We start from the raw sequence: 23,662 nt of genomic DNA on the forward strand, positions 1-23,662 counted from the left end.
CATTTCCACATCTGATGTCCCACTGGCCTTCTAACTGGCGTCTATCCATCTGGCTATGTTTTGATCCTCAACTCAACGCCGGGTGTGTTGTGTTTGAAAGTGTGATGGACGCGTGTGTGTGTGTTGTGGGAATTGTGTAAGAGTTACTCACCACTGTGGTTTTCACCACAGATGACCTGAGCCTCACATCACTTTCACTGCAATGGCACACAAAGGCACAGACACAGACACAGACACACACAATCATAGAGTCTAGATGGGCTGAGGACCCACCACCAAACAGCAGTAATGTGGAGGAACCGGGACAGGAAATGTCGAGTCATGTTTTCCGAAACCCACCCTTCCACACACAAAAACATACACACACGCACACAGGCACGCTCTCTCCCTCTTTGACATACACAGCGAGACAGGCAAATCCACCATGTGCAGACACACATGAACACATTCACAAACATCATGCAAGATTGCAGCCCTGGGAAAGTATGCATCTGTTTCCTGAAGGCAATAATAGCTTCAGCACTGTTAGGGTGTCCCTGTGCAGGTGTTCAAGAAAGAGTGATCATGCAGAAAAAGTTAGACGCAACTTCTGCTAACATGTAGGAGAGATGGGTGTTATCATGCAAATGCACTTTATAACAGACTTCAAACAGACTTTAAAAAATAAAACCTCTATCTATTGAGCTGGGTACAATGTCAATGGAATCAATGAGAAGTCCAAAAGGGATTTATAGAATTGAATGAAAGAAATTAGTTGTCTATATAAGTCATCCTTTCCATTTCTATATAATTTAAACCATCATCTAAAGCTCACTTTAGAGTCATGTCAGGTAATGTGCGCCACCTTTAAACCACAAACAAACACCAGTTTACAGTACAGGCATCCAGCAGCGTGGGCGCGATAACTTAAAAGAGACATTTTAGCCACAGAGCTGTAGTCAGAGCAACCCTGCAATAGCACATATAACCACATGCACATAGCTTGAGAGATAATATCGTTCAGCTACAACCTTGTCTACACCCACATATAAACTGTCAATTCAGTTTGAAAATTGAGGGATATATTTGTACTAGATCACAAATTGCATAAATTGGCGCCATTCGTAAACGGTACAATTCCACAGTCATACACACCACAATGATTATATCTGAGTGTCTTTGTAGAATTGTATAAAATCACTCATGTTTTGCAGAGTCATACCAGGAAACACACGGAGCTGAACTGGGGCAGAAGTAGTGAAGAGTGAGAAAGAGAGAAAGTTATGTCGACTCACAGAAACCACAGTTTCAATACACCTGTTTAAACAACACTGCACGAGCAAACACACATTCATAGATTATTTTTAGATGCAAGTAATTAGTTGGTGATATGATGAATAAAACTCGTTTGACAAAAATATTTATTTTGCCACTTTAAAAAACAAAAACAAATAAAACATAATGTCTTTTCCAGTGTTACACATTAAGTTCAGATATTTAGGCAAACAATGAATAACTACACATCACACTTAAATAACACCAGTCTTACAAAATGATAAATAATTGAATAAATAAAAAATAATAAGCCCAGCCCGTTGCTAATTTTCAACTTCATTATGTGAGTATAACCATAGTCTTGCAGGCTTAACATTTCAGCCATGAGGACGTGCTGCATTAGAAAAGGTTGCAGAACCACACATGCACACAACAGGAATAATTCTCCATGGTTACCATTAGCAGCAGTATGGCCAAAATTCCAAGCTCACGTGTGTATGTGTGTGTGTTTGTAGTGGTGGCATTAAATGGAGCATGGCCTTTAGGGTTGATTGTCTTGTCTGCATTTGGCTCCTTCCTTCCTCCTTTTAATTACTTTCTCTCATCCCTTCTTCTTTGTCTCTCCTCTTATGTTGTTTTTCCCATGAAATGGGAGCACCTCAACACTGGCCTTCAGGGCTACTTTCCATAAGGCTTCCCTTTCAACTGAGCGTAAAACAACACTATAGGCAACCTACCCACTGCTTTACAAGAACAATTTCAGCCTAGCCTCTTAGGTTGTTTTATTTGCTCTTCAAAGAGAAGGTGAAGATGTAAGGAATAGAGACGGGCGCAGCTGCCCTGTATCTCTGGAAGCTCCTGCCGATCCTCCTCACAGGTCTTTCACGAACACTTTAGTGACAGGGTATCCCAGCCACCCTCTCTGAGGCTCCTCAAAGTCTTTAGTCTTCTCTTCCTCCCCGTCGGCCACCTCGCCCTGCAGCCGGAAGCCCACCTTCCTGAAGAAGACCTCCCCGATGCGGGAGGGGAAGGGCACGTGGGCGTAGACCCTCCTGGAGCCCCTCTCCTTCTCCCGGTTGGCCAGACACTGCACCAGCAGGCTGCCCACACCTTCCTTTCGGTACCAGCTCTGCACCACCAGCCTGCACATGCGGGTCACCCCCGACCGGTGCACTGGCTCCCTGGACAACGAGGCGATGACTTCCCCGTCACAGTCTGCCACCCACACCTCCCCGGCAACACGCGCTCTGTCCTGCAGATCCTCCATGTCGTGCTTCTCTCCCTCGTTGCCTTTTTCCTCCTTCTTTCTCCGCTTGGCCCTCTCTTGGGTTTTGACTTTGCCCCCTACGGGCTTGGCCATCCTCGTGTAAGGGTTCTCCAGTTCCGAGTCTCTCTCCGCCCGGTAGGTGCTGCCCACGTAGTCCCAGTACGGCCTGCGTGCGCCCAGGATCCCAGTGGAGCGTGGCAATGTGAGCTTGAGGTAGACGATGGCGACGAAGACAGGGATGACCAGGGCCAAGATGAAGGAATGCATAATGCAGCGCAGTATGGAGGAGAGGATAGCCAACGTAAAGAGTGCCAGGGGACGAGTCAGGAGGTGCAGGAGCAGGCGGTTCTCCGTGCCCTCACAACCATCCTGACATGGGAAACAAAGAGAGGGGAGGGAGGGCACATGACAATTAGAATGTGCATTGAGGAAATACAGGTTTTATTGTATAATACAATTTTGTAATACCCCAAAGAATGGCAGTTCTAAAGTGTATGAGTAAGGTTTATATAACATTACAACCTTTATCAAAGCTTTGACTGCCTCTATGTCATCTAGCCTCATCCTTCGAAGAACGACGCTTCCCAGGTCCAGCTTCACCATGACTGCAGCCGTCACACTCTTCCCTACAAAATTGTGTTTAAAGGAAAGAAAAGTTATACATTAGGGAAGGAGCCTAAATCAACAATAAACATCAGATGAAAACGCTGACCAAATTAAGTCACTCTTGGGGGGGAAACGGCTCTCTCACAGGCCCTGATCAACTGTTCTAATAATAATTAAGACCTTTGTCAGGTTTTTAATGGCACACACGACACACTGGAACACACACGTGCATATATGGAGGCGACACAGGACACACACACACACACACACACACACACGCAGGTAGGCCTGAGGTCGCGGTGAATTTATTTTCTGCTTCTAAAGGTGTACTATAGCTGCACCATTTTCCATCAACCTCTAGAGGGTACAGTAACCTTATGAGGACATCCTCCGACAAGCATGGGGATGAAAACCTAGTTACATAGAAGACAATGAAGTCACTAGTCGCAGGAAGAGTCTGTAGTAAGCATGTTCGTCTAGACAAAACAAAGTGACACTTATAAAGTCATGGCGTGTATCATATTGATGACTTCTAAAAAAAAATAAGTAATGGAAAGCCAATACAAATTAGCGGATTATAATGGGGGTTGGCGTTCCACTATTTAATGTGGCTCACCGCCCTTATTTTTGTCATAAAGGTTGAGCATGTCACGCAATTACAAATAAGTCCATCCTCAAAATAACTGTGCTTTGCACGCGATATTTTGACCAGATGTTATTTCTCGTGCGGGCGATGAATGATTATATGCGAATACAATGTTGGGTTGGGGGCACTAGCTAGTAGCCGTTCATCCAAATAAGGCCATAGTAGAGAGCTTTAGCCTATGCGCCAAAATATAAAGTCAGCTGTTTATTTCTTAGACTATAATCTTACCTTAATAGAAGAGGTGATGGTGTACGGGTGGGATATCCACGAAAAATAATAAAACGTCCAGCGACGGTGCTCTGACTGACATAAGCAGTAACGTTAGATTGAATGGCCTACGTTTTTGACGTATCTCACAAATAAACACCGCACCATTTGTCACCGTGCGTAAATCGAGCAGTCCATATAGAGAATACGGAATCGGCGCAAACGTGAGTCAAATTTCCAGACCACGCAAAACGTCTACGTCTACGGGAATAGCGTCTTCTCCATATTTAGAGTGAATTCGCTGCCATGAACCGTTATGGCATAAAAGCAGGCTATGTCAGAAATTAAAGCGACATGCGCATATTTCGTCGGGTAGCCTTTAATCCCAAATTTACATCGTGTTAAACAACACTTAAATCTAGTAACATTAGCAAACTAGACCCTGCTTAAATTATCAATTTAAGTACCCCAATGCTGATATTTGTCAGCAAAGTGATTCTGACTGATTTGTATTCTGTAAAAGATTTCGTGGGCCTATCCCATATGACAGTCATAAAACAGCCTTACTATGATATTATATTAAACTATTAACATGGAGAGCCTAATTCATTCATCAAGCCCTATTGGGTTCACCTCTGAAGTATCCAAGACTAACCTGAAGAATCGGTCTTTGAGATGTTTTTATTGTGACATTTTCTTAGGTTAATGCTGTGAAAAGAAAGCACACATTTTGAATATGATTGGAGATTCATGACGCATTACAAGTGTATTACCAGTGCTCACTCCCTCTAACAAACTGACCTGTTCCTTGCGTTGTAGTCATTAACTACCACTACTCACCAGAATACTCTGTTGTTTTCAGGCTCTGAAAGCTTTGTGTTTTAGGAGGTGTTTAAATAAGAGTGTGAAGTACATGCATAGGGCCCCTGCTCCTCTTCCCATGAAAATATTCCAAGAGCGGCTCTTAGCTGAGGTTTCCAATAGATTTAGGGCCTTATTTAGTGGTGCAAATAAATGTATTCCATATGTGACGGGTGGAAGGGGTTGCCCTTAGCAGGTGTACAGCCCGTCACCTGATTGTGCCTGGTGCACGTGACGTGACGTTACACGGTAGCTCACAGTGACCCGCACTTCCTATTTGTTTTAAATGCCATTCACGCGGCAAACGCAGCATGTTTGGTTTGGCTCTGTCGGCGGTGAATATTAAGCACAATACGGATCTGCTTGTTCGTTGGAATATAACGCCAGTAGGATTGTGAAGTGTTGCCTCTAACAGACGAACAGGTAACTCATTGTTTGCACTGTTGTGTATGCCGTGGCATGAGACGCGTTGCAATATATCTAATTAGCAACTTCGTTTGTTTGTAGTTTTCACACCTACAACGCATTTGGAACACTGGCGTCTTAACATCGCATGCGGGACTTTATGAGGTATTTGGGATACATTTTAAAAGAACCAGTCTTTATATTAAATGGCTCAATGTTTACTGTATATAATGAATTGTTTTTAATGAATTGTGAATTGAATGTGTACTGTGTACAATGAATTGTGAAATGGCTACAATGAATTGTGATTTGAATATTTACTGTGTATAATGATTATAGCTCTTTGTCCTTTGGTTCTAGGAACACTGTATATCACTGTTTTTCCCATAGCTAATTTATGATGAGACAAGCACTTGAATTGAGCTACTAGCCTGCATAGTGTTGCTGTAAAACCACCTTCCGTTTACTTGGTTGTTGTCTTGGCGAGTTTTATTTTCTTTCTGTTTTATTCCTTTGGGTCAGTCGTAGCTGGGGCTATCATAGAGGGGAGTCCTTATCCGCTTGCAACTTGTGTGTGCTGTGCAACGCCCGCTACTAGGGGCCGTAGTGGGAAGTGTGTGATTTGTGGTGTAGTGGATAGCCATTGTGACTTGCCGTTGGTGTGGTGTGTAGTGGTCTAGTATCAAGATTGGCTACTTGATACAAACCCTTTAGTTAGTCTTACCTCTAGGGTGGGCTTTAGCCGCGACTGACCTACTCTTACCCTCGCCCTTAAATGTCTGCCCTGAACAGGGCTGTACTTCTTTCCTTTTATGATTTGGATTATCAGTGAATACCATACCGTCATTATCAATTATAGGCATTTGTCTAGTCTCATTTACACTGTCTGCCTTGTGTACATAAACCATCACTTACTTATTAAAGATATATTTATTGTGGTACACAGTCTCCTCCACTCATTTCATTCCTTTGGAAGTAAGAACCGGAACACAGGGGAATAGTGACCTAGGTGAGGTTACATTTTGGCGCTGCGAGCAGGGTTGGAGACTGTGTATTAGTTAACTGACTGAAAGGTTTGTTTGTTTTTCTTTTGGAAGGTGGTTAGTTCTAAGGCTATTGCTAGGTGGGAAAAACAGTGGTTGCAGTAAGGAGGGTGTGCCATCGAACTCAAGCGTATCAAGCTCTCCTTCAGTATGTCATCTGTGGAAAACCTGGAGGAGCAGGTTAGGTCTTTGGCCGAGTTGGTAAAACAGCTCCAAGCTGATAATCAGCGGCTTTGCGATACCCAAGCTACAGAGGAGCCAGCCCCTTCTTCACGCCCTGATGGTGTTGCAGCAAGGCCAACACCTCTTGAACGCTTGGTGTGTGTGCCACGGGAGAGAAAATGTCCCAGATTTTCTGGAAAGATGGCAGTAGATAATATTTCAGTAGAGGACTGGATTGAGGAGGCACGTAGGTCATTGACCGCCCGTCCGATGCCTTTATTAGAACAGGCCTTGTATTTGTATGACTTGTTGGATGGGGAGGCCAAGAGGGAAATAAAATTTAGTCCCGATAGAAACAACCCAGAACTAATTTTTGACGTCTTAAAGAAAATGTTTCGCTGCTCTAAGTCCCGTAATACCTTGTACCGCCAGTTTTATCACCGCCGACAACTCGAAAGTGAATCAGTTAGGGAATATTCACATGCTTTGATGGAGCTAATGGAGCAGATCAAGGATAGGGATGACGACCTTGAATCGGCCGACCGCATTTTGCGCGACCAGTTTGTTGAAGGTCTCCGAGATGATAAGCTTCAAGGTGACTTGTTAGACAAAATCTCCGCCAACCCCAGGTTTACTTTTCGAGATATACGCAGTGAAGCTATGGATTGGCTCAGTAGGCGTACACAGCCATCTCGTGCCCGTGCTCATTCCTGTAACTCACATGGTGCCAATACAAGCGCTGTTACAGTCGGACCTAGTTCTGAACTTGTTGAGCTTAAGGAATGCTTTCGTAAGCAGCAGGCCCAGCTTGATGCTATTTTGAGCCAATTAGGGCAATCACGTGATTCCTCTAGTTCCACTCACCAGCCGTCAGCTCCTCGCCCTAGATCCTACAGGTATCAGGCAGATGGCAAACCTATCTGTATGCGTTGCAATAGAGCAGGCCACATAGCCAGAGTGTGTAGGGCGGCGTTTCCAGCAGAGCCAGGGCCGGTGTCTCAGAGTGATGTAATGAGTGGGAGACAGGCCATGGTTGCAGCCAGTGGTGTACTGCCGCAGGAAAACTAGCGCCCTCCGGTGTTAGGAGCCAGGCACCAGGAGGGGTTTTGCTGGGCTCAGCAGAACATATGGCTCCGTATCCATCCACTTCACACCTTATTGGAAACTGCCCCATTATTGATGTACGTCTTGAGGGTGTGACCACGCGTTGCCTTTTAGACACAGGCTCTATGGTGACGACTGTGACTGAACGTTTTTTCCGTCAGTTTGTACAGCCCCACATTAGAAAAGAAATGCAGGCATGTGATTGGCTTCAACTCAAAGCAGCCAATGGGCTGGCCATCCCATACCTGGGCTATCTCGAGCTTGACCTGGAAGTCTTGGGTAAGGTGCTGCCGAAGATTGGAGTACTAGTTGTCAAAGACGCCCTCGACCCCGTTACAAACCAACAGAAAAGGTCTGTACCCGGCCTGCTCGGGATGAATGCCATTCGCTGCTGTTATCATGAACTTTTTCGCGAACATGGCCAGGACATGTTTCAACATCCTCCCGTGCAAGCTGCAGGTAGAGGGTGGAAGCGAGCACTTTCCGAATGTCAAAGTCTAGAACGCATCTCTAGAGACGGGTGCATTGGTCAAGCCACAGCTCCGCCAGGCCCCCCCCTCCGTATACCAGCTGGATGCCTTCAATTTGTTCCAGCCAATTGTTCTCTTAATGTAGGCCCCTTTACATCTGCCTTTCTGGAACCTTTGCCCTATGGCCAAGGTAGCTTACCAGCTAACCTTCTCATCTCTTCTGCACTTTTGCCCATTATGCGGGGAAAGGTTAATATCCCAGTAGTCAATGTTGGGGTGGAGGACCAGTGGCTCTACCCCCGCACTGTGCTGGGAACCCTTCATGTAGTGGACCCTCCCCTTCTGCATAGCCCTGAGAATGACCAGGTGGCAGTCATCCAGTCAGCCGAGGCAGGCAATAGGACCCCATCTGAGTTGTCTAGTTTACAGTGGCCGGACCTTTCCCCTGGTGAGCAACTGGAAGTAAGGGCCCTGCTAGAGAAGTATCATCTGGTGTTCAGTCAACATGATGGTGACTTAGGATGCACAACTCTTGTCCAGCATGAAATTCCACTGTTGGATGATGCTCCAGTGCGCCAACGTTATCGCCGCCTGCCCCCGTCACAGTTTGCTCTAGTTAAGGCCCATATCCAAGAGTTGGTTGACAAAGGTGTAGCCCGACTGAGTTGCAGCCCATACGCTTCCCCGATTGTGGTAGTCCAAAAAAAGGATGGAACAATTCGTCTCTGTGTAGACTATAGGCAGCTTAATTCAAAGACTAGGAAGGATGCCTTCCCTCTCCCAAGAATTGAAGAATCTTTGGACGCACTTACAGGGGCAAAGCTGTTCTCAACTCTTGACTTAGCTTCAGGCTACAACCAAGTCCCCATGGCAGAGAAGGATAAAGACAAAACTGCGTTTTGCACCCCGTTTGGCCTCTTCGAATTCAATCGTATGCCCTTCGGGCTCTGCAACGCACCCAGTACGTTCCAAAGGTTAATGGAACGCATTTTTGGTGATCAGAGTTTTGATTCGTTGCTACTGTACTTGGATGATATAATTATATTTTCATCCTCCTTCCACCAGCACCTGCAACGGTTAGAACTGGTCCTCAAGCGCCTCCAAGATCATAACCTGAAGCTGAAACTGAATAAATGTAATTTCTTTAAGGCTGAAGTAAAGTACCTAGGTCATGTAATATCAGCGAATGGCGTTGCGACCGACCCTCAAAAGATACAGACTGTGCTAGAATGGAAGCGCCCTGACACACTCACTGAGCTTCGCTCCTTCCTTGGCTTTGCCTCCTATTACCGACGCTTTGTGGAAGGGTTCACAAGGCATGCCGGCCCATTGCATCAGCTGGTGGCAGAGGTTCAGGGGAAGAGCAAGAAGGCTGTGAGGGGTTCCAATGCCAAGTTGGGGGGCCATTGGGACAACCACTGCGAGTGTGCCTTCCAGGCCCTAAAACAAGAACTGGCTAATGCCCCTGTGTTAAAATATGCAGATTTTTCCCAGCCCTTTGTGCTTGAAATTGACGCCAGTCATCATGGCCTAGGCGCTGTGTTGTCACAGGAGGTGGAGGGAACAAGAAGACCAGTCGCATTCGCAAGCAGGGCTCTACGGCCGTCTGAAAAGAACATGTCCAACTACAGTTCAATGAAGCTGGAGTTTGTGGCCCTAAAGTGGGCAGTGACGGAGCGCTTCCGTGAGTACTTACTTGGAGCCAAATTTGTGGTCTACACGGATAATAACCCACTCAGCCATCTGCAAACAGCGAAATTGGCTGCAGTGGAGCAGCGATGGGCCTCTCAATTGGCTGCGTTCGATTTTGAACTAAAATATCGTCCTGGAACAGCCAATCGAAATGCAGATGCTCTATCCCGTAAGACCCCTGACCTAAGCCCACAGTTTATCACAGCTGTGGCTTCGGGCATTGCTGTCCCCTCAGGAATAACTCCCTCTATAGGAATGACGAAACAGCACGGACCAGTAGCAGTGGCCTCAACAATAGATGCTGTCCCCATTCGTCAACCAGCTGATCTAAGAACGCTACAGGCCAAAGATCCAGTAATAGGGACTTTCCGGGCCTACTGGAGGAGAGCACAGCCACCAACGCGACAGGAAAGGGCCAAGGAGGCAGGATTAGTACTGGAATTGGCCCGACAATGGCGCCGGATACGAGAGAAGGACGGCATCTTGTACCGAGAAGTCCAAATGCCACCAGCACGGGAAGTGAAGCTGCAGTTATTACTGCCAACAGCATTGCATAAAGAGGTATTAACAAGCCTGCACGACGACCATGGCCACCAAGGGGTAGAGAGAACGACCGAGTTGGTGCGACAGCGCTGTTACTGGCCGAAGATGCGCCACGATATTGAACAGTGGTGTAAGCAGTGCGACCGTTGTGTTTTGGCCAAGGGAGTGATTCCAACTCTTCGCACCTTCTCCGGTCATCTCTTAGCCTCTAGGCCTCTGGAGATCATAGCAATTGACTTCACTTTGATGGACAGAGCAAGTGATGGCTATGAGAATGTCCTCATTGTAACTGACGTTTTTTCAAAATTTACGCAAGCCTATCCCACCACCAATCAGCGGGCAGAGACAGTAGCCCATATGCTCACAGAGAGGTGGTTTTATTCCTTTGGGGTGCCCAAACGGATTCATTCTGACCAAGGCCGATCTTTTGAAGGGGAACTACTGAAACGGCTGTGTAAATTGTATGGAATACAAAAAAGCAGGACCACCCCATACCATCCTCAAGGAAACGGGCAGTGTGAGCGCTTCAACAGAACACTCCATGACCTCTTGCGGACTCTCCCTCCAGAGAAGAAAAGAAGATGGCCTAAAGCACTCCCACACCTATTGTTCGCTTACAATACCTCAGTCCACCAGTCCACCGGCTACTCGCCGTATCACTTAATGTTTGGGCAGAAACCTCAACTGCCTGTGGACTTCCTGTTGGGCCTAGTGGGAGAAGACCCAACAAGTGTTCATCCTGAAGACTGGGTCACCACCCATGCAGAAAATTTGGCGGAGGTGTACACTAGTGCCAAGAACCATCTGGACGCAGCAGCTGCATCACGAGAACGACCTGGGTTACCCCCACCTCTTCTCACAGAAGGCACAAGAGTGTACAGAAAAAGCCATCCACAGGGCCGACACAAAATACAAGATCATTGGGATCCCAAGGTATATAAGGTGGTGAAATGCTTTGATGAAAAGGGATTGGTCTATCACATCACCCCGGAAGATGGACGGGGCCCAGACAAAAACATCCACCGCTCAGAGCTGAGGGTGTTGCCCTCCCAGGCCCCACAGTCAATCCAAGCGCCCTCAGACCAGCTAGTAAGTGACATGAGTAATGAGGGGAGTAGAAGTCCAGGTAGTGACGAGGAAGAGGAGGCAGTATGGATCCACTTGCTACCTCATCCACAATCCGAGGCCATACCCAAGGATATACCAGAGCATGCCGGGACTTGGAACCAGCCACAAACACTCACCTTCCGGTCCCAAACAGATGGCACTCAAGAGAACCAAACCCCGCCAGAGGTAGACATTGGTGCAAACTGGACCCTCCCCAACACGGAACAGGAACAGGAACGTTCCCAAGGTCCAAGCAGCCCTCAGGAAGACCCATCAAGACGGCCGAGGCGAACACAAGCTGGCCAGCACTCAAACCCCTTTCGGTTGCCTCGGTCTGCCACCCAACAGCTGGAGACTCAACAACACTCCATTTCTTATGTCTCTCCAAACTGCTATTATAGGCCTTGGGATTAACAGGCACCGGGACGGTGGCCTTTTAAAGTAGGGGGAATATGTGACGGGTGGAAGGGGTTGCCCTTAGCAGGTGTACAGCCCGTCACCTGATTGTGCCTGGTGCACGTGACGTGACGTTACACGGTAGCTCACAGTGACCCGCACTTCCTATTTGTTTTAAATGCCATTCACGCGGCAAACGCAGCATGTTTGGTTTGGCTCTGTCGGCGGTGAATATTAAGCACAATACGGATCTGCTTGTTCGTTGGAATATAACGCCAGTAGGATTGTGAAGTGTTGCCTCTAACAGACGAACAGGTAACTCATTGTTTGCACTGTTGTGTATGCCGTGGCATGAGACGCGTTGCAATATATCTAATTAGCAACTTCGTTTGTTTGTAGTTTTCACACCTACAACGCATTTGGAACACTGGCGTCTTAACATCGCATGCGGGACTTTATGAGGTATTTGGGATACATTTTAAAAGAACCAGTCTTTATATTAAATGGCTCAATGTTTACTGTATATAATGAATTGTTTTTAATGAATTGTGAATTGAATGTGTACTGTGTACAATGAATTGTGAAATGGCTACAATGAATTGTGATTTGAATATTTACTGTGTATAATGATTATAGCTCTTTGTCCTTTGGTTCTAGGAACACTGTATATCACTGTTTTTCCCATAGCTAATTTATGATGAGACAAGCACTTGAATTGAGCTACTAGCCTGCATAGTGTTGCTGTAAAACCACCTTCCGTTTACTTGGTTGTTGTCTTGGCGAGTTTTATTTTCTTTCTGTTTTATTCCTTTGGGTCAGTCGTAGCTGGGGCTATCATAGAGGGGAGTCCTTATCCGCTTGCAACTTGTGTGTGCTGTGCAACGCCCGCTACTAGGGGCCGTAGTGGGAAGTGTGTGATTTGTGGTGTAGTGGATAGCCATTGTGACTTGCCGTTGGTGTGGTGTGTAGTGGTCTAGTATCAAGATTGGCTACTTGATACAAACCCTTTAGTTAGTCTTACCTCTAGGGTGGGCTTTAGCCGCGACTGACCTACTCTTACCCTCGCCCTTAAATGTCTGCCCTGAACAGGGCTGTACTTCTTTCCTTTTATGATTTGGATTATCAGTGAATACCATACCGTCATTATCAATTATAGGCATTTGTCTAGTCTCATTTACACTGTCTGCCTTGTGTACATAAACCATCACTTACTTATTAAAGATATATTTATTGTGGTACACAGTCTCCTCCACTCATTTCATTCCTTTGGAAGTAAGAACCGGAACACAGGGGAATAGTGACCTAGGTGAGGTTACACATAGTATTGCAAAAGTATGAAATGTTCCAAGATAACAAATTGCTTTCAGAATCTTTTACATTCTCCTCATTCATCAATAAATATATTTGCTAACAGTTTAACTATTACTTCAATTTCATGGTGAGACGTGATAAATAATCCCTTTACCTACCTTTCGTTTGGTACAAGGATAAGCATGAGAGGTAGAGAGATCTGGCCTTTCTGTGTGCTACCCTAAATAGCTGCACAGGGAACTTCACATCATGTCTTAGTTATTATTATGACTTGTCTTGTTCAGCTAATGAACACTGTTAATAATATGATACCTTGATGTGAGTAATATGATAGCTTGACTGGAGAGAATTGACCCCAACAGCTGATGAGGGGTTGACAGCATGTAGCAGCAACATCTATGGTAATATAGCCACGTGGATATTCCCAAACAATTTACAAAGAATCAGACCAACCAAACAGCCCTAAACTCTGTGGTAGCAGAGGTGGAAGAAGAGTCACAAGCTGATAACATTTCTTCAGACCTTGAGGTATGCATATGATGGAGGAAGACAACATCATAGAAAGGTTGGAGGATTCACCAGGGAAGGAAGTAATGCTCGGATGAACAAGCACAAGGGCCCTGTATTGACATACGTTCACAAATAGCTCGAGTCATTCGAATGAAGTCCAGTGGCAAGTTGCTGTTATTATTCATAATTTACAAGGATTTAAGACTGAAAGGGCAACTAAACAAAAACATATGACAAATAAGATGTAGATAACCCATATTCTTTCACACATTTGTGTTCCTGTTAAGTACAAGAGGAATAAGTGATTCATAATTTTAACGTTTAGTTTGGAGTTCACTGTGAGGAGATTTTAGTTTTTGTCAGTATGGCTGATGAGCGAGAAGTCTCTGGTGCTTTCTATTACCGGTCACTCACCGGTCCATCCTTTGAGGTGTCGCCAAGCCACATCATCAAATCAATGTGGGGAATTTGCATCAAGCCATTTGTACTGAAGTAAAACAACCGTAAGGACTTGTGTTGCGTGATTAAATCTAAATAAGATCCAGGTCTGTACTCACCACACATTTATCTCACTAATGAAAATTTCCACCTCTTGCTATTTTGATTCAGGTCAAAGGAGCTGGTCAACAAAATGTAAGCGGCTCTGAGCTTTTCCCCTTGAAAACATCATTTTTTTGCCTTCAGTGGAGTGTCCATTCGGCATGCTATTCAAATCCCTGTCTGGGAAACATGCCCAAAATGGTTTGAGATAAGGCTTTATGTTTTAAGCTCCTGAGGTTGTAACACCATACCGCAAACATTAATGAGCTGGACTCTCTGTGGGTGTTTTTAGGAGAGCAAAACACATTCATATTTATCATGGTGTATAGAGTTTAAAGGGCAGAATGTGTTTGTCGTCTGTTCTATATATTCCTTATATATCCATCTCTTCTTGTTTTTGGACCAACCGTGTCACCCTCTTGCCCCCCAGAATGCGCTCATGTACTCAACGTAAAATAAACAATATTAATAGCTAATGTACTCAACATTAATAACAAAGATTTCCAAGACTGTTTTAGCATTGGGTCTCAGTCTCAAACACATACACAATTAAAGTTCCACAAACTTTATGTATACACTGACACAGACACAATTTTATCAACTGTATAATTTATTACATTACTATGTTCTAGTATCAATATTTATGGTGAAACAAGCAAATTTAAGAGACATATTCACAAAATTCATGGTTATTTTATACACACTGTCAACATGACAGCATAATTAAAACTTGCCGCATTTCCTCAAACCAATTGTCTTTATCTCATCTGCTGTCTTCACAGCATCCACTCAATGCAAGCAAGCACCAAGCATTTCCTTCATTTGTGTTGGTAAGAGTTTTATTCCACAGAGGTGATTTCCACTTCTGTGTGTGCAAGAGCTGCCCCAAGGTTCCAAGTGAGCCCCAGTCACTTTTTCACACCAGTAAATACCCTGCTGACACACACTAACTACTTTGTGCAGTCTGAATTTGTTGTGTGCGAGTCATAAAGAAAGAGAGAGGTGTGATCCAAGCTATAAGGCATACTTGTTAGATATGAAAGAAGGTTTAGGGATTTAACAAAAAAATCCAGAGTTCAGTCATCACTCCTGATAGTGCTGCTCTTGGCCGCCGTTTAGTCCTCATTATCCGCATTTTTCTGTCCGTGGCCCTCAGCCTCCGACATGACCCCGACCGTAACCTCCCGAATATCACTCATTTCTTTTCCGTCGATCCTTTCTAATGTCACCCCTCCTCCTCCTTCCTCCATCCCTCCCTCTCTGAGACTGCTCGTGCTCACTTCGATAATGACGATGCCCTCCCCTCCCTCCAACTGAAAGATCCCCTCCATCTGTTCCCTGCTTTCCCCCACGGTCCCCTCAACTGGGCCGAAAGCACCACCCTGTCTAGAACTGGCCCCCTCTCCCTCAATCAGTGCAATCATCTGGACATTGTCTCCGGACCCTGAACCTCCTACCATTTTGGCCTCATCCTCCAACTGAAAGACCATCTCCTGCCCACCAAGTGGAACCAAGGCCTGAGCAGGTGGACAGGAAAGACCTAAGCCATTGCCCTGGGCTTCAGGGTATCCTGCACCTGGCTGTGCCCCTTCTTCGTGGGCGTCAGCGGCTTGGAAATGGAGGATGAATGACTCACCCTCCCCTTCGACACCTTCCTCTAAGCCAGATGTTCTCTCGGCTTGCCTCTCTGATCCCCAATCCTGGAAGTTTAAGGACACCATCCCATCCTGCTCCTTTCCTCCGTCTCCCTCCCTCTCTCCATCTGCCTGGAAGTGGAGCACGTATGACTCCTCCCGTCTCCCTCCACCCTCACGCTCGCCTCCGTCGCGCTCTGCCCCACCTTCAAACTGTAACACGTAGGACCGTCCCCCATCCCCACCTGCATCCACACCTATTTCCCTCTCCTCCTTCTTTCCGTCCTTTTCGAAGCACAGGACGAACCTCTCCTCTGGCAACGGATCTGAAGACTTGTCTTCTGCAGGTGTAGTCTGGTCTGTCCAAGCAGCAGAGGGCTCTGAGAGGTGACCACCCAGGGTCATCGAATGTTCAGGTTGCATTTTGGGTTCGACCTTCACCACTATGGGGGCAGAGGTGCTGGTAGGGGCAGCCTGATTGGCACAAGCTGGTGGCTGAGACAACATGCTGCTGGCTATCGGCGTGCTAACAGTAGTACTGAGCTTGGTGACGGCTGCTGACACAGCTGCTGACTGAGAGACTGTGGGAGCTGCCAGACCGGGTTTCTGGGATGCGGCTTTGGGTTTTCGACCCCTTCTACTCCTGCCAGTTTTGGTGCTGGTGAGCTTCCCCAAAATGGGCCTTGTTAGAGTGGAGTTGCAGGGTGCAGTCGTGACAACCTGGGTGTTGGTGCTGTTGGTGTTGGTTACGATGTAGCGAGGTTGGGTCTGAACAGTCTGAAACTGGGTGATCTGGGTTTGGGCTTGCCCCAGAACCGACTGCAGCGCTGGGATGGTCTGCACCACAGGAAGAGGCTGTGGCTCTGCGGATACAGGATTAGATGATGTGGGGACGAGGATGAGGCTGGGTTGGCTTCCGTTTGTTCCCTGGCACTGCAGAAGCAGATAGTTCTGGGATTGTGGCTGTGGAGGAGGTGGGGGTGGAGGAGGAGGTGGAGGCTGTGTGGGCGTAGGGTTAGAAAGAGGGATGAGCTGCAGCCCTGAAGGCGTCTGGATCATGAAGTAATTTTGCGAGGTGTTGAGAGGGATGTCCAAGTTCGATGGCGAGAGCAGCAGCGTGGAGTTCCCTGAGCTGTCCGGGAACAGAGAACTGAGGCCTCCCGGGGTGTTCATGCTCAGACTCAAGGTCTGGGGTGGGCCTCCCATAGTCCCGCTGGCACCTCCTCCCTTGGTGACCTTTGCCCCCTCCTTAGCAACTCCTCCTACGCCACCACTCGCATGGGTCCTGAGGTGCCTCTGCAGGTAGGAGTGCATGACAAACTCCTTGCCGCAGTGCGGGCACTTGAAATCCTTGCGCGAGGAGTGCGTGCGCAAGTGCAGCTGCAGGTTGGACGAGTGCGTGAAGCTCTTGTGGCACTGGCCGCACTGAAAGGGCCTCTCACCTGAGTGTGTTCGCTCGTGCTGCTTCAGGTTGGACGTCTGTGAGAAGGCCTTGCCGCAGACGGTGCAGGAGTGCGGCCTCAGGCCCGAGTGCAGCTGGCTGTGGCGCCGCAGGCAGCTGGTGTTCTTGAAGGACTTGCCGCATTCCTGGCACACATAGGGCCGCTCCCCAGTATGCTGGCGCAGGTGGTACTGGTAGTGGGAGCTCCATTTGAAGGTGAGGGGGCAGTAGGGGCACTGGAAGGCACGCACACCAGTATGGACCTATTGAGGGCAAGATAAGGGTTAGGCATTGGGCTTCATACAAATACACATATCGTACAGGTTTAATATTTCCTACCAAATCATAGCAACAAGGTTCATCTATGGCCAGAACGTTCACATTAAAAAACACTTAAAACTTTATTGGACCACAAAGGTGATGGTACTCACTCTCTGATGGATGGAGAGCAGCGAGGACCTCTTGAAGCTCTTTCCACATTCAGTGCAGCGGTAGGGCCTCTCTCCCGTGTGGTCACGCATGTGGTAGCGAAGACCAGAGGAGCCCTTAAAGGACTTCCCGCATTCTGAGCAGCGGTATGGACGATCTGGAAAACAAAGACAAACGGACACCATAAGGGAGATGTTGGACTATTGAGAACCTAAACCTAAAAGCATAATTTTTCCCTCATGTTGCAGGAACACCACATTGCCTTAATAGCACTGCCCTTTAGGATCCAGTGAGAGACATATGTGGCATTTATGCACAAGGTGCATAACTAGGTTGTTAAATTAGACCTCTGAAAAACCTTTAAACTGAACCTGTGGAGTTGCATGAAATGAACCAAATTGCCAGGTGTGGTCTTTTTACCCATTGTGCCTAACAAAGTTTGTAGTGTCATAACCAACGACATTTCAGTACGCCCCAGTTACAATACTTTGATTTCCCACAGCCCTTAACCACAATGCAAGTCATAATGTTATCTAAAATCTGAAGTTCTCTCACCACCGTTGCCAACGGTCTTGCTGATTCCCCCTCTCCGGCCTCCTTTCCCCGCCCCTCTCGTCGCAGGCTTAGCCGAGTCCTCCTCCGTGACAGCGATGAGGCTGACGTGGATCTCTCTCTCCCCTTCCTCACCCTCCCTTCCTTTGGCGGTGGGGGAGGACGGCAGGGGCAGGGAGAGAGAAGGGGGGCAGACAATTTCGGCCTCGGCCTCAGCCAGGAGGCGCTGCTCTGGCGTGTGTGAGTACTGGTGGGTCAAGAGGGAGGAGAGGAGAGGGAAGGAGCGGTCGCACGCAGAGCAGTTGAACTGAGAGCGAGAGTGGGTCTGAGAGAGAGGGACAAAGTGACAGCGCGATGAGACAGTGATGGGCACAGCAAATGGGCAAAAGGAGATTTTTTTTAAAACAAATGTTTATATCAGGAAACAGAGGTAAAGAACTGATAATTATACTTTAAAAGAACATTATATAAAATTGTAATGTATTAAAATGTGTGTAATAAGTTTTAGCTTTTGTAACACAAATTCAAATATCATAGATCTATATATGCTATAGCCTGTGCAGCTGATTTCTCCTCCTTTTGCAGCCTGATCAATCTTACCTGTGTCACATGCCTGGTTAGCCCACTGCTGGTCTTGAAGCTTTTCCCGCAGTAGGTGCAGACATTGGAGACAGTTGCAGCTCCCCCTGTTGTGTCTGTGGGTACACTGGCATCAGAGGGCAACTGTGGTACCGTAGTGAAGCCCTGGAGGAGATCATACTCTGCCTGACCATTTTGTCCACCAACTCCTCCCTGCCCAGTCTCTGCAGCCGTGGTTGTCTCCACCACCTCCTCAAAATCTGCCAAGAGGGGTCCAGCCCCGACCAGGCCGACGTTGGCTGCCTCGGCCCCCGATGCTTCTCCGTTCCCTGGCCCTACTGTAGATCCAGGCCCCAGGGACCCCAGGTGGAGGGTCTGGTGCTCCTCTAGGTCCCCCTGTGAGGTGAAGGTCTGGTTGCAGCTGCCACAACTGTAAAGCAGCACACTGGCACCTGTGTCTGTGGTCATGTGCACGTGCTCCACAGCCGACGCCACCGTGGTGGGCGTCAGCGTCAGCATGGTCTGGGTAGTAGAACCCGATGAGGTGTGATGGGTGAGGTACACTTCACCAACGCCTAGCCCAGCTTGCTGACTCACAAAGCCCACCATGTCTTGGATCCCGACCCCCACAGCACTCAACTCCTCTGTGGCTGTAGTCCCCTGTACTACAGCCCCCGCAGTCCCCTCCAAGGCCACCTCCTTTCCCTCAGCTCCTCCAGTCTTGCTCTTGTCATCGAGATGCGAGTTGCGATGCAGCGCCAGATTGGACGAGTGTGTGAAGCTGCGGCCGCATTTGTTGCAGACGTAGGGCCGCTCACCAGTGTGTATGCGCATGTGCTGCCGCAGGTTGGTGGACTGTGTGAAGGCTTTGGTGCACACGGCGCAGACGTAAGGTTTGAGACCCAGATGCACATTCTTGTGTCTACGCAGGCTACTGGAGTTTTTGAAGGCCTTGGGGCAGCTGTCACAAGGGTAGGGGCACTCGCCAGTGTGCTGGCGCAGGTGGTACTGGTAGTGGGAGCTCCATTTGAAGGTGAGGGGGCAGTAGGGGCACTGGAAGGTACGGAGTCCTGTGTGAACGCTGCGGTGAACCTGCAAATGAATGACCACATTTGCCCTGAAACCATGTCTAACAGCAGTCTATAGAGTGCCATAATTAGTTTTACAATATTACATACTAGTAACACAATATCTATTGCTGGTACTTGAAGGAAAGTGGATTTTTCCTGGGGCCAGTGCTAATTACATGGCAGTTGTTTGCTACGGTCTAGGGTGTAACCACTCCAGCCTGCAATTAGCTGTTGGGTTCAGGAGGTACCCTGAGGTATGTAAACATTTCCATTTACTTAGCCAATTCTTTTGACCCATGACCTATATAAACATGATGCTGTATGAAAGAGAAAATATGCTGCAGTTCCATAACACTAAGTGGTATGACTCACCTGGAGCAGGGAAGAGCGTTTGAAGGCTTTGCCACAGTCTTCACACTTATAAGGCTTCTCACCAGAGTGTGACCTAAGGTAGCAACAGTTTGTACCATTAGACTGACCGGTAATTGAACTTCTACAGCACAAAGTCATAAAGCTTTCAAAAATTATAAACTGAGAAACAACACCCTGTCTGTGACTAATGCAGAAGAAATATTCAGCTGTGTTGAGGACACCAGTGACCTCAACAACTCTAAGGCAAAAGATCAGGTCTTCTTCTATCCAACACTAAATCTTTGTCAAAGAATCTTCAAAAACATGCAACTGAGGGCAGAGGTCATATCTCTAAGTAACCTTCCTTCAAAGTAAGTACTGAAGTACAACATCGATAATACTTGGGGTTTATAATGGAGAAAGCCTGGTTAGGACCAGTTACACACACATGGAATTTAAAGGATAAGCTATTCACCTTAACATCTACAACGTTACATACATTGTATTTACTTTATTTAACTTGTATCTGTCACAGCTTCTAAAAAGGTATTCTACCAAGAAAAGGTTGACAATGCCACTGATAGTAGGAAACTTCTTCCTAAATGGTTTTACCCTGTCTGGCAATCTTTGAATTCCTTCTTCCCTCTCAATGAAAAATACGTCTTTATGAGTCAACCCACAACATGTCCTCTGGTCTCCATTCCAACCACCCTTCTCCAGTCTATCTCGCCTACAATTGTACCCGCTATCAAACATGTAGTCAATACTTCACGCAGTTCGGGAAAGTTTCCTACACCCTTCAAACAGGCTCGGGTTAATCCTTTGGTTAAGAAAGTTTCATCTAAACTATCCGATGTGAAGAATAATAGACCTGTCTCAACATTCTTGAAAAGACTGCCTTCAAGCCAGTCTGATATCCTGAAACTGCTCTTTTATTTGTGTACCTCAGTGGATGTTCATTCAGTGTTTCTTGGCAGGGACAAGTATCAAAATCTCATCACCTCCACTGATGTACCTCAGGGATCGGTACTGGGACCCCCTCTTAATTTGTATCTACACCACTTCCTTAGGTAAGACCATCAGTTCCCATGGGTTCTCCGATCACGGCTCGCCGATTCCACAATATTTCTGCATGCTTCACTGATATTTCAATTTGGATAAGGGATCGGCACCTTCAGCTCAATCTTTCAAAAACGGAGCTCCTGGTATTCCCAGCCAATCAAGCTATCGCATAAAATATTAACATTCAGCTTGGTTCATCTTCATTGACTCCAACTAAAACTTCACAAAACTAGGCTGTTATAATTGATCAAAACTAGGGTGTTATAACTGATGACCAACTACATTTCTTTGAGCATGTACCTTCTGTCTCGAGCTCTTGTCGGTTTTGACTTGATAATTTTTGGAAGATCAAATCCTATCTTACACAATATGCTACACAACTTCTTGTGTGGACCCTGGTTGTTTTGAAACTAGATATTGCAATTCAATTTGAATGGGCCTGCCTGCCTGTGTTGCCAGACCATTGCAGATGATTCATAATGTGGCACGTATGGTCTTTGATCAGCCAAAGAGGACACATCTAACTCTACATACTGCTGTTCAACATCATCTGCTTAATTAGTTATTCTGTATGTTGCATACTTTATAAGTTTGTTAAGTTCTGCTATTTGGAATTATTAATAATTATTGATATTACCATTCATTCATTCATTGATCATCCAATGTTTTGCAAGTCGTCTTGGACAAAAGCGTCTGCTAAATACCTTAACCATAACCATAATGCTTCCAACCATGGGTTGATGGGGTGATGCACATGGTGTGTCTTAAGTAATAAGAGAGATACCCTATGCATGCATGTGTTTCCCTTAGGTTTGAGATGAAATGCAAATCATGAAGCAGCCTATGGCCTCACCTTTGGTGGTAGAGCAGCGCAGAGGAACCCTTGAAGGCCTTTGGGCAGAGGTTGCAGCGGTAGGGCCTCTCGTTGTTGTGGCTGCGCTGATGGTGGGCTAGTCTGGATGACCATTTGAAGCTCTTTCCACAATCCAGGCACTGAAATGGGTGTTCAGGATTCGGGGGTGCAGACGTCACTGGAGACGAAGTTGACGTCACCATCTCCATACCAGTGAGCACCACCTCACTGGCCGTCTTCTCCTCTGATCTCTCACCGTCCTCCTCCACATCTTCGCCGCGAGCGAGCAGAGAGGGAAACGGAGACAGCGACGATGACGACTGAGTCGGGAGGAGTTCCGTCTGGACCACTAGAGTGGCCACCGAATTGGCCATCTTCATGAGGCCAAGGGTTACACGCGTGCAAAGGGTACCTGTTAATTTTTACAATCAGGTTCCATCTTTCTCATCATTCGGTTCATTCCTGGTGGACCATCCCAAGCTAGGACTCAGGTATGTTCTTCATGTGTGGCTGCCACAGTCTTCATCAGAAGATGTTTGGCGATAAACCTCACCTGTGAGCAATGAATGCGGTTTAAACATTCTACTTGGTTGCTGATATCTATGGCTAACACTCAGTAGGAGGGTGAGATGAGTTACACATACCACACAAATGGTGTTTTTGCCTTTATTAAAGTGTGAGTGTTATGTTTGTATGCACAGTAACTATTGACTTTATTTCATTGAAAAATTAGCAGGAGACGCCGAAAAATCATTAGTTTATTTACAAATCCTAAAAGCATCCCTGATACCCAGGGCTCATAACATTTAATTGGGTCGGCCAAACATCAACACACTTTCCCTTTAAATCCCTCCTCCTCTCTAGTATCTTCCCCTCCTCCCTACCCTGCTTTCTGTATCCGTCTGCTCATGTCTTGTTGTGTCAGGTAATAACATTTCCCAAAGGCCAAATGCTTTATCAAATGTGTGCACTCACCTCCAGAAACAAACTCAAGTCGGTAATCAGTGGATTACTGCATGAAACCAGCGGATTGGGTCCAACTGTAAACCGGCCTTCTCGAGTAAAATTTACCCTCCGTCCGTCTACATTTCCGATGCGTCGGAACGACTGATGAGGGGTTTGCATGTGCACAATTGCACAGGATAGTTCTCCAATGCTATTTACATGATATAGCTGATCTTGCCTATGTTTTGAAAAAGGACTGAGACCCGCAGTGTTACTCCATACAACCTTAACAATAATCTCGAGCACAAACTAACCAGCAGTCACCCGCCTGCCGTAGCCTCCCAGTAAAAGCTTTAGTTATTGGTCCATCCCAACCCGCATTTCGCCAGTGTCATTGGTCAATAGGTTTGGCATACCGTTCTTTTCCAATTCTGAAGGAAAAAACATAGTAGTTTACGCTATGTTATGATTTAACTTTGGTTGAAAATGTACCCATCATCATTCTTCTTAACTAAAGATGAAATTAGACTGTGCCAGCACTGAAGAAAGACCAAAAACAGAATACTCAAGCGTCTTTTACACTTTTCGCAAAGCCTTGTAGGTAATGTAGTTTTGAACACCC

At 46.6% G+C, this 23,662-nt stretch overlaps 2 protein-coding genes and 2 long non-coding RNA genes across 4 annotated transcripts; 2 read left to right on the plus strand and 2 right to left on the minus strand.

Annotated features, from left to right (window-relative positions):
* Positions 1-1,386: 1,386 nt before the first annotated feature.
* On the minus strand, positions 1,387-4,129 carry nat14 (N-acetyltransferase 14 (GCN5-related, putative)). The gene is made up of 3 exons (XM_012833514.2): positions 4,002-4,129; positions 3,044-3,147; positions 1,387-2,890 (listed from the first exon to the last, which is right to left on the minus strand). Exons 2-3 carry the CDS (start codon positions 3,122-3,124, stop codon positions 2,126-2,128), a joined length of 846 nt encoding a protein of 281 aa, XP_012688968.1. The 5' UTR covers positions 3,125-3,147; positions 4,002-4,129; the 3' UTR covers positions 1,387-2,125.
* An 883-nt stretch (positions 4,130-5,012) lies between these two features.
* Positions 5,013-6,184, plus strand: LOC122133286. The gene is made up of 2 exons (XR_006152670.1): positions 5,013-5,264; positions 5,349-6,184. It is a non-coding gene; the product is annotated as an uncharacterized LOC122133286 (long non-coding RNA).
* A 5,492-nt stretch (positions 6,185-11,676) lies between these two features.
* On the plus strand, positions 11,677-12,998 carry LOC122133239. The gene is made up of 2 exons (XR_006152641.1): positions 11,677-12,078; positions 12,163-12,998. It is a non-coding gene; the product is annotated as an uncharacterized LOC122133239 (long non-coding RNA).
* Positions 12,999-14,716: 1,718 nt separating this feature from the next.
* On the minus strand, positions 14,717-23,419 carry znf628 (zinc finger protein 628). The gene is made up of 7 exons (XM_012833539.3): positions 23,071-23,419; positions 22,096-22,648; positions 20,202-20,274; positions 18,781-19,851; positions 18,184-18,505; positions 17,631-17,785; positions 14,717-17,462 (listed from the first exon to the last, which is right to left on the minus strand). The coding sequence occupies exons 2-7, from the start codon at positions 22,473-22,475 to the stop codon at positions 15,240-15,242; spliced, it is 4,224 nt and encodes a 1,407-aa protein (XP_012688993.2). The 5' UTR covers positions 22,476-22,648; positions 23,071-23,419; the 3' UTR covers positions 14,717-15,239.
* Positions 23,420-23,662: the final 243 nt, after the last annotated feature.

The sequence above is a fragment of the Clupea harengus genome, chromosome 11, assembly GCF_900700415.2.
Source record: "Clupea harengus chromosome 11, Ch_v2.0.2, whole genome shotgun sequence".
Classification (NCBI taxonomy): Eukaryota; Metazoa; Chordata; class Actinopteri; order Clupeiformes; family Clupeidae; genus Clupea; species Clupea harengus.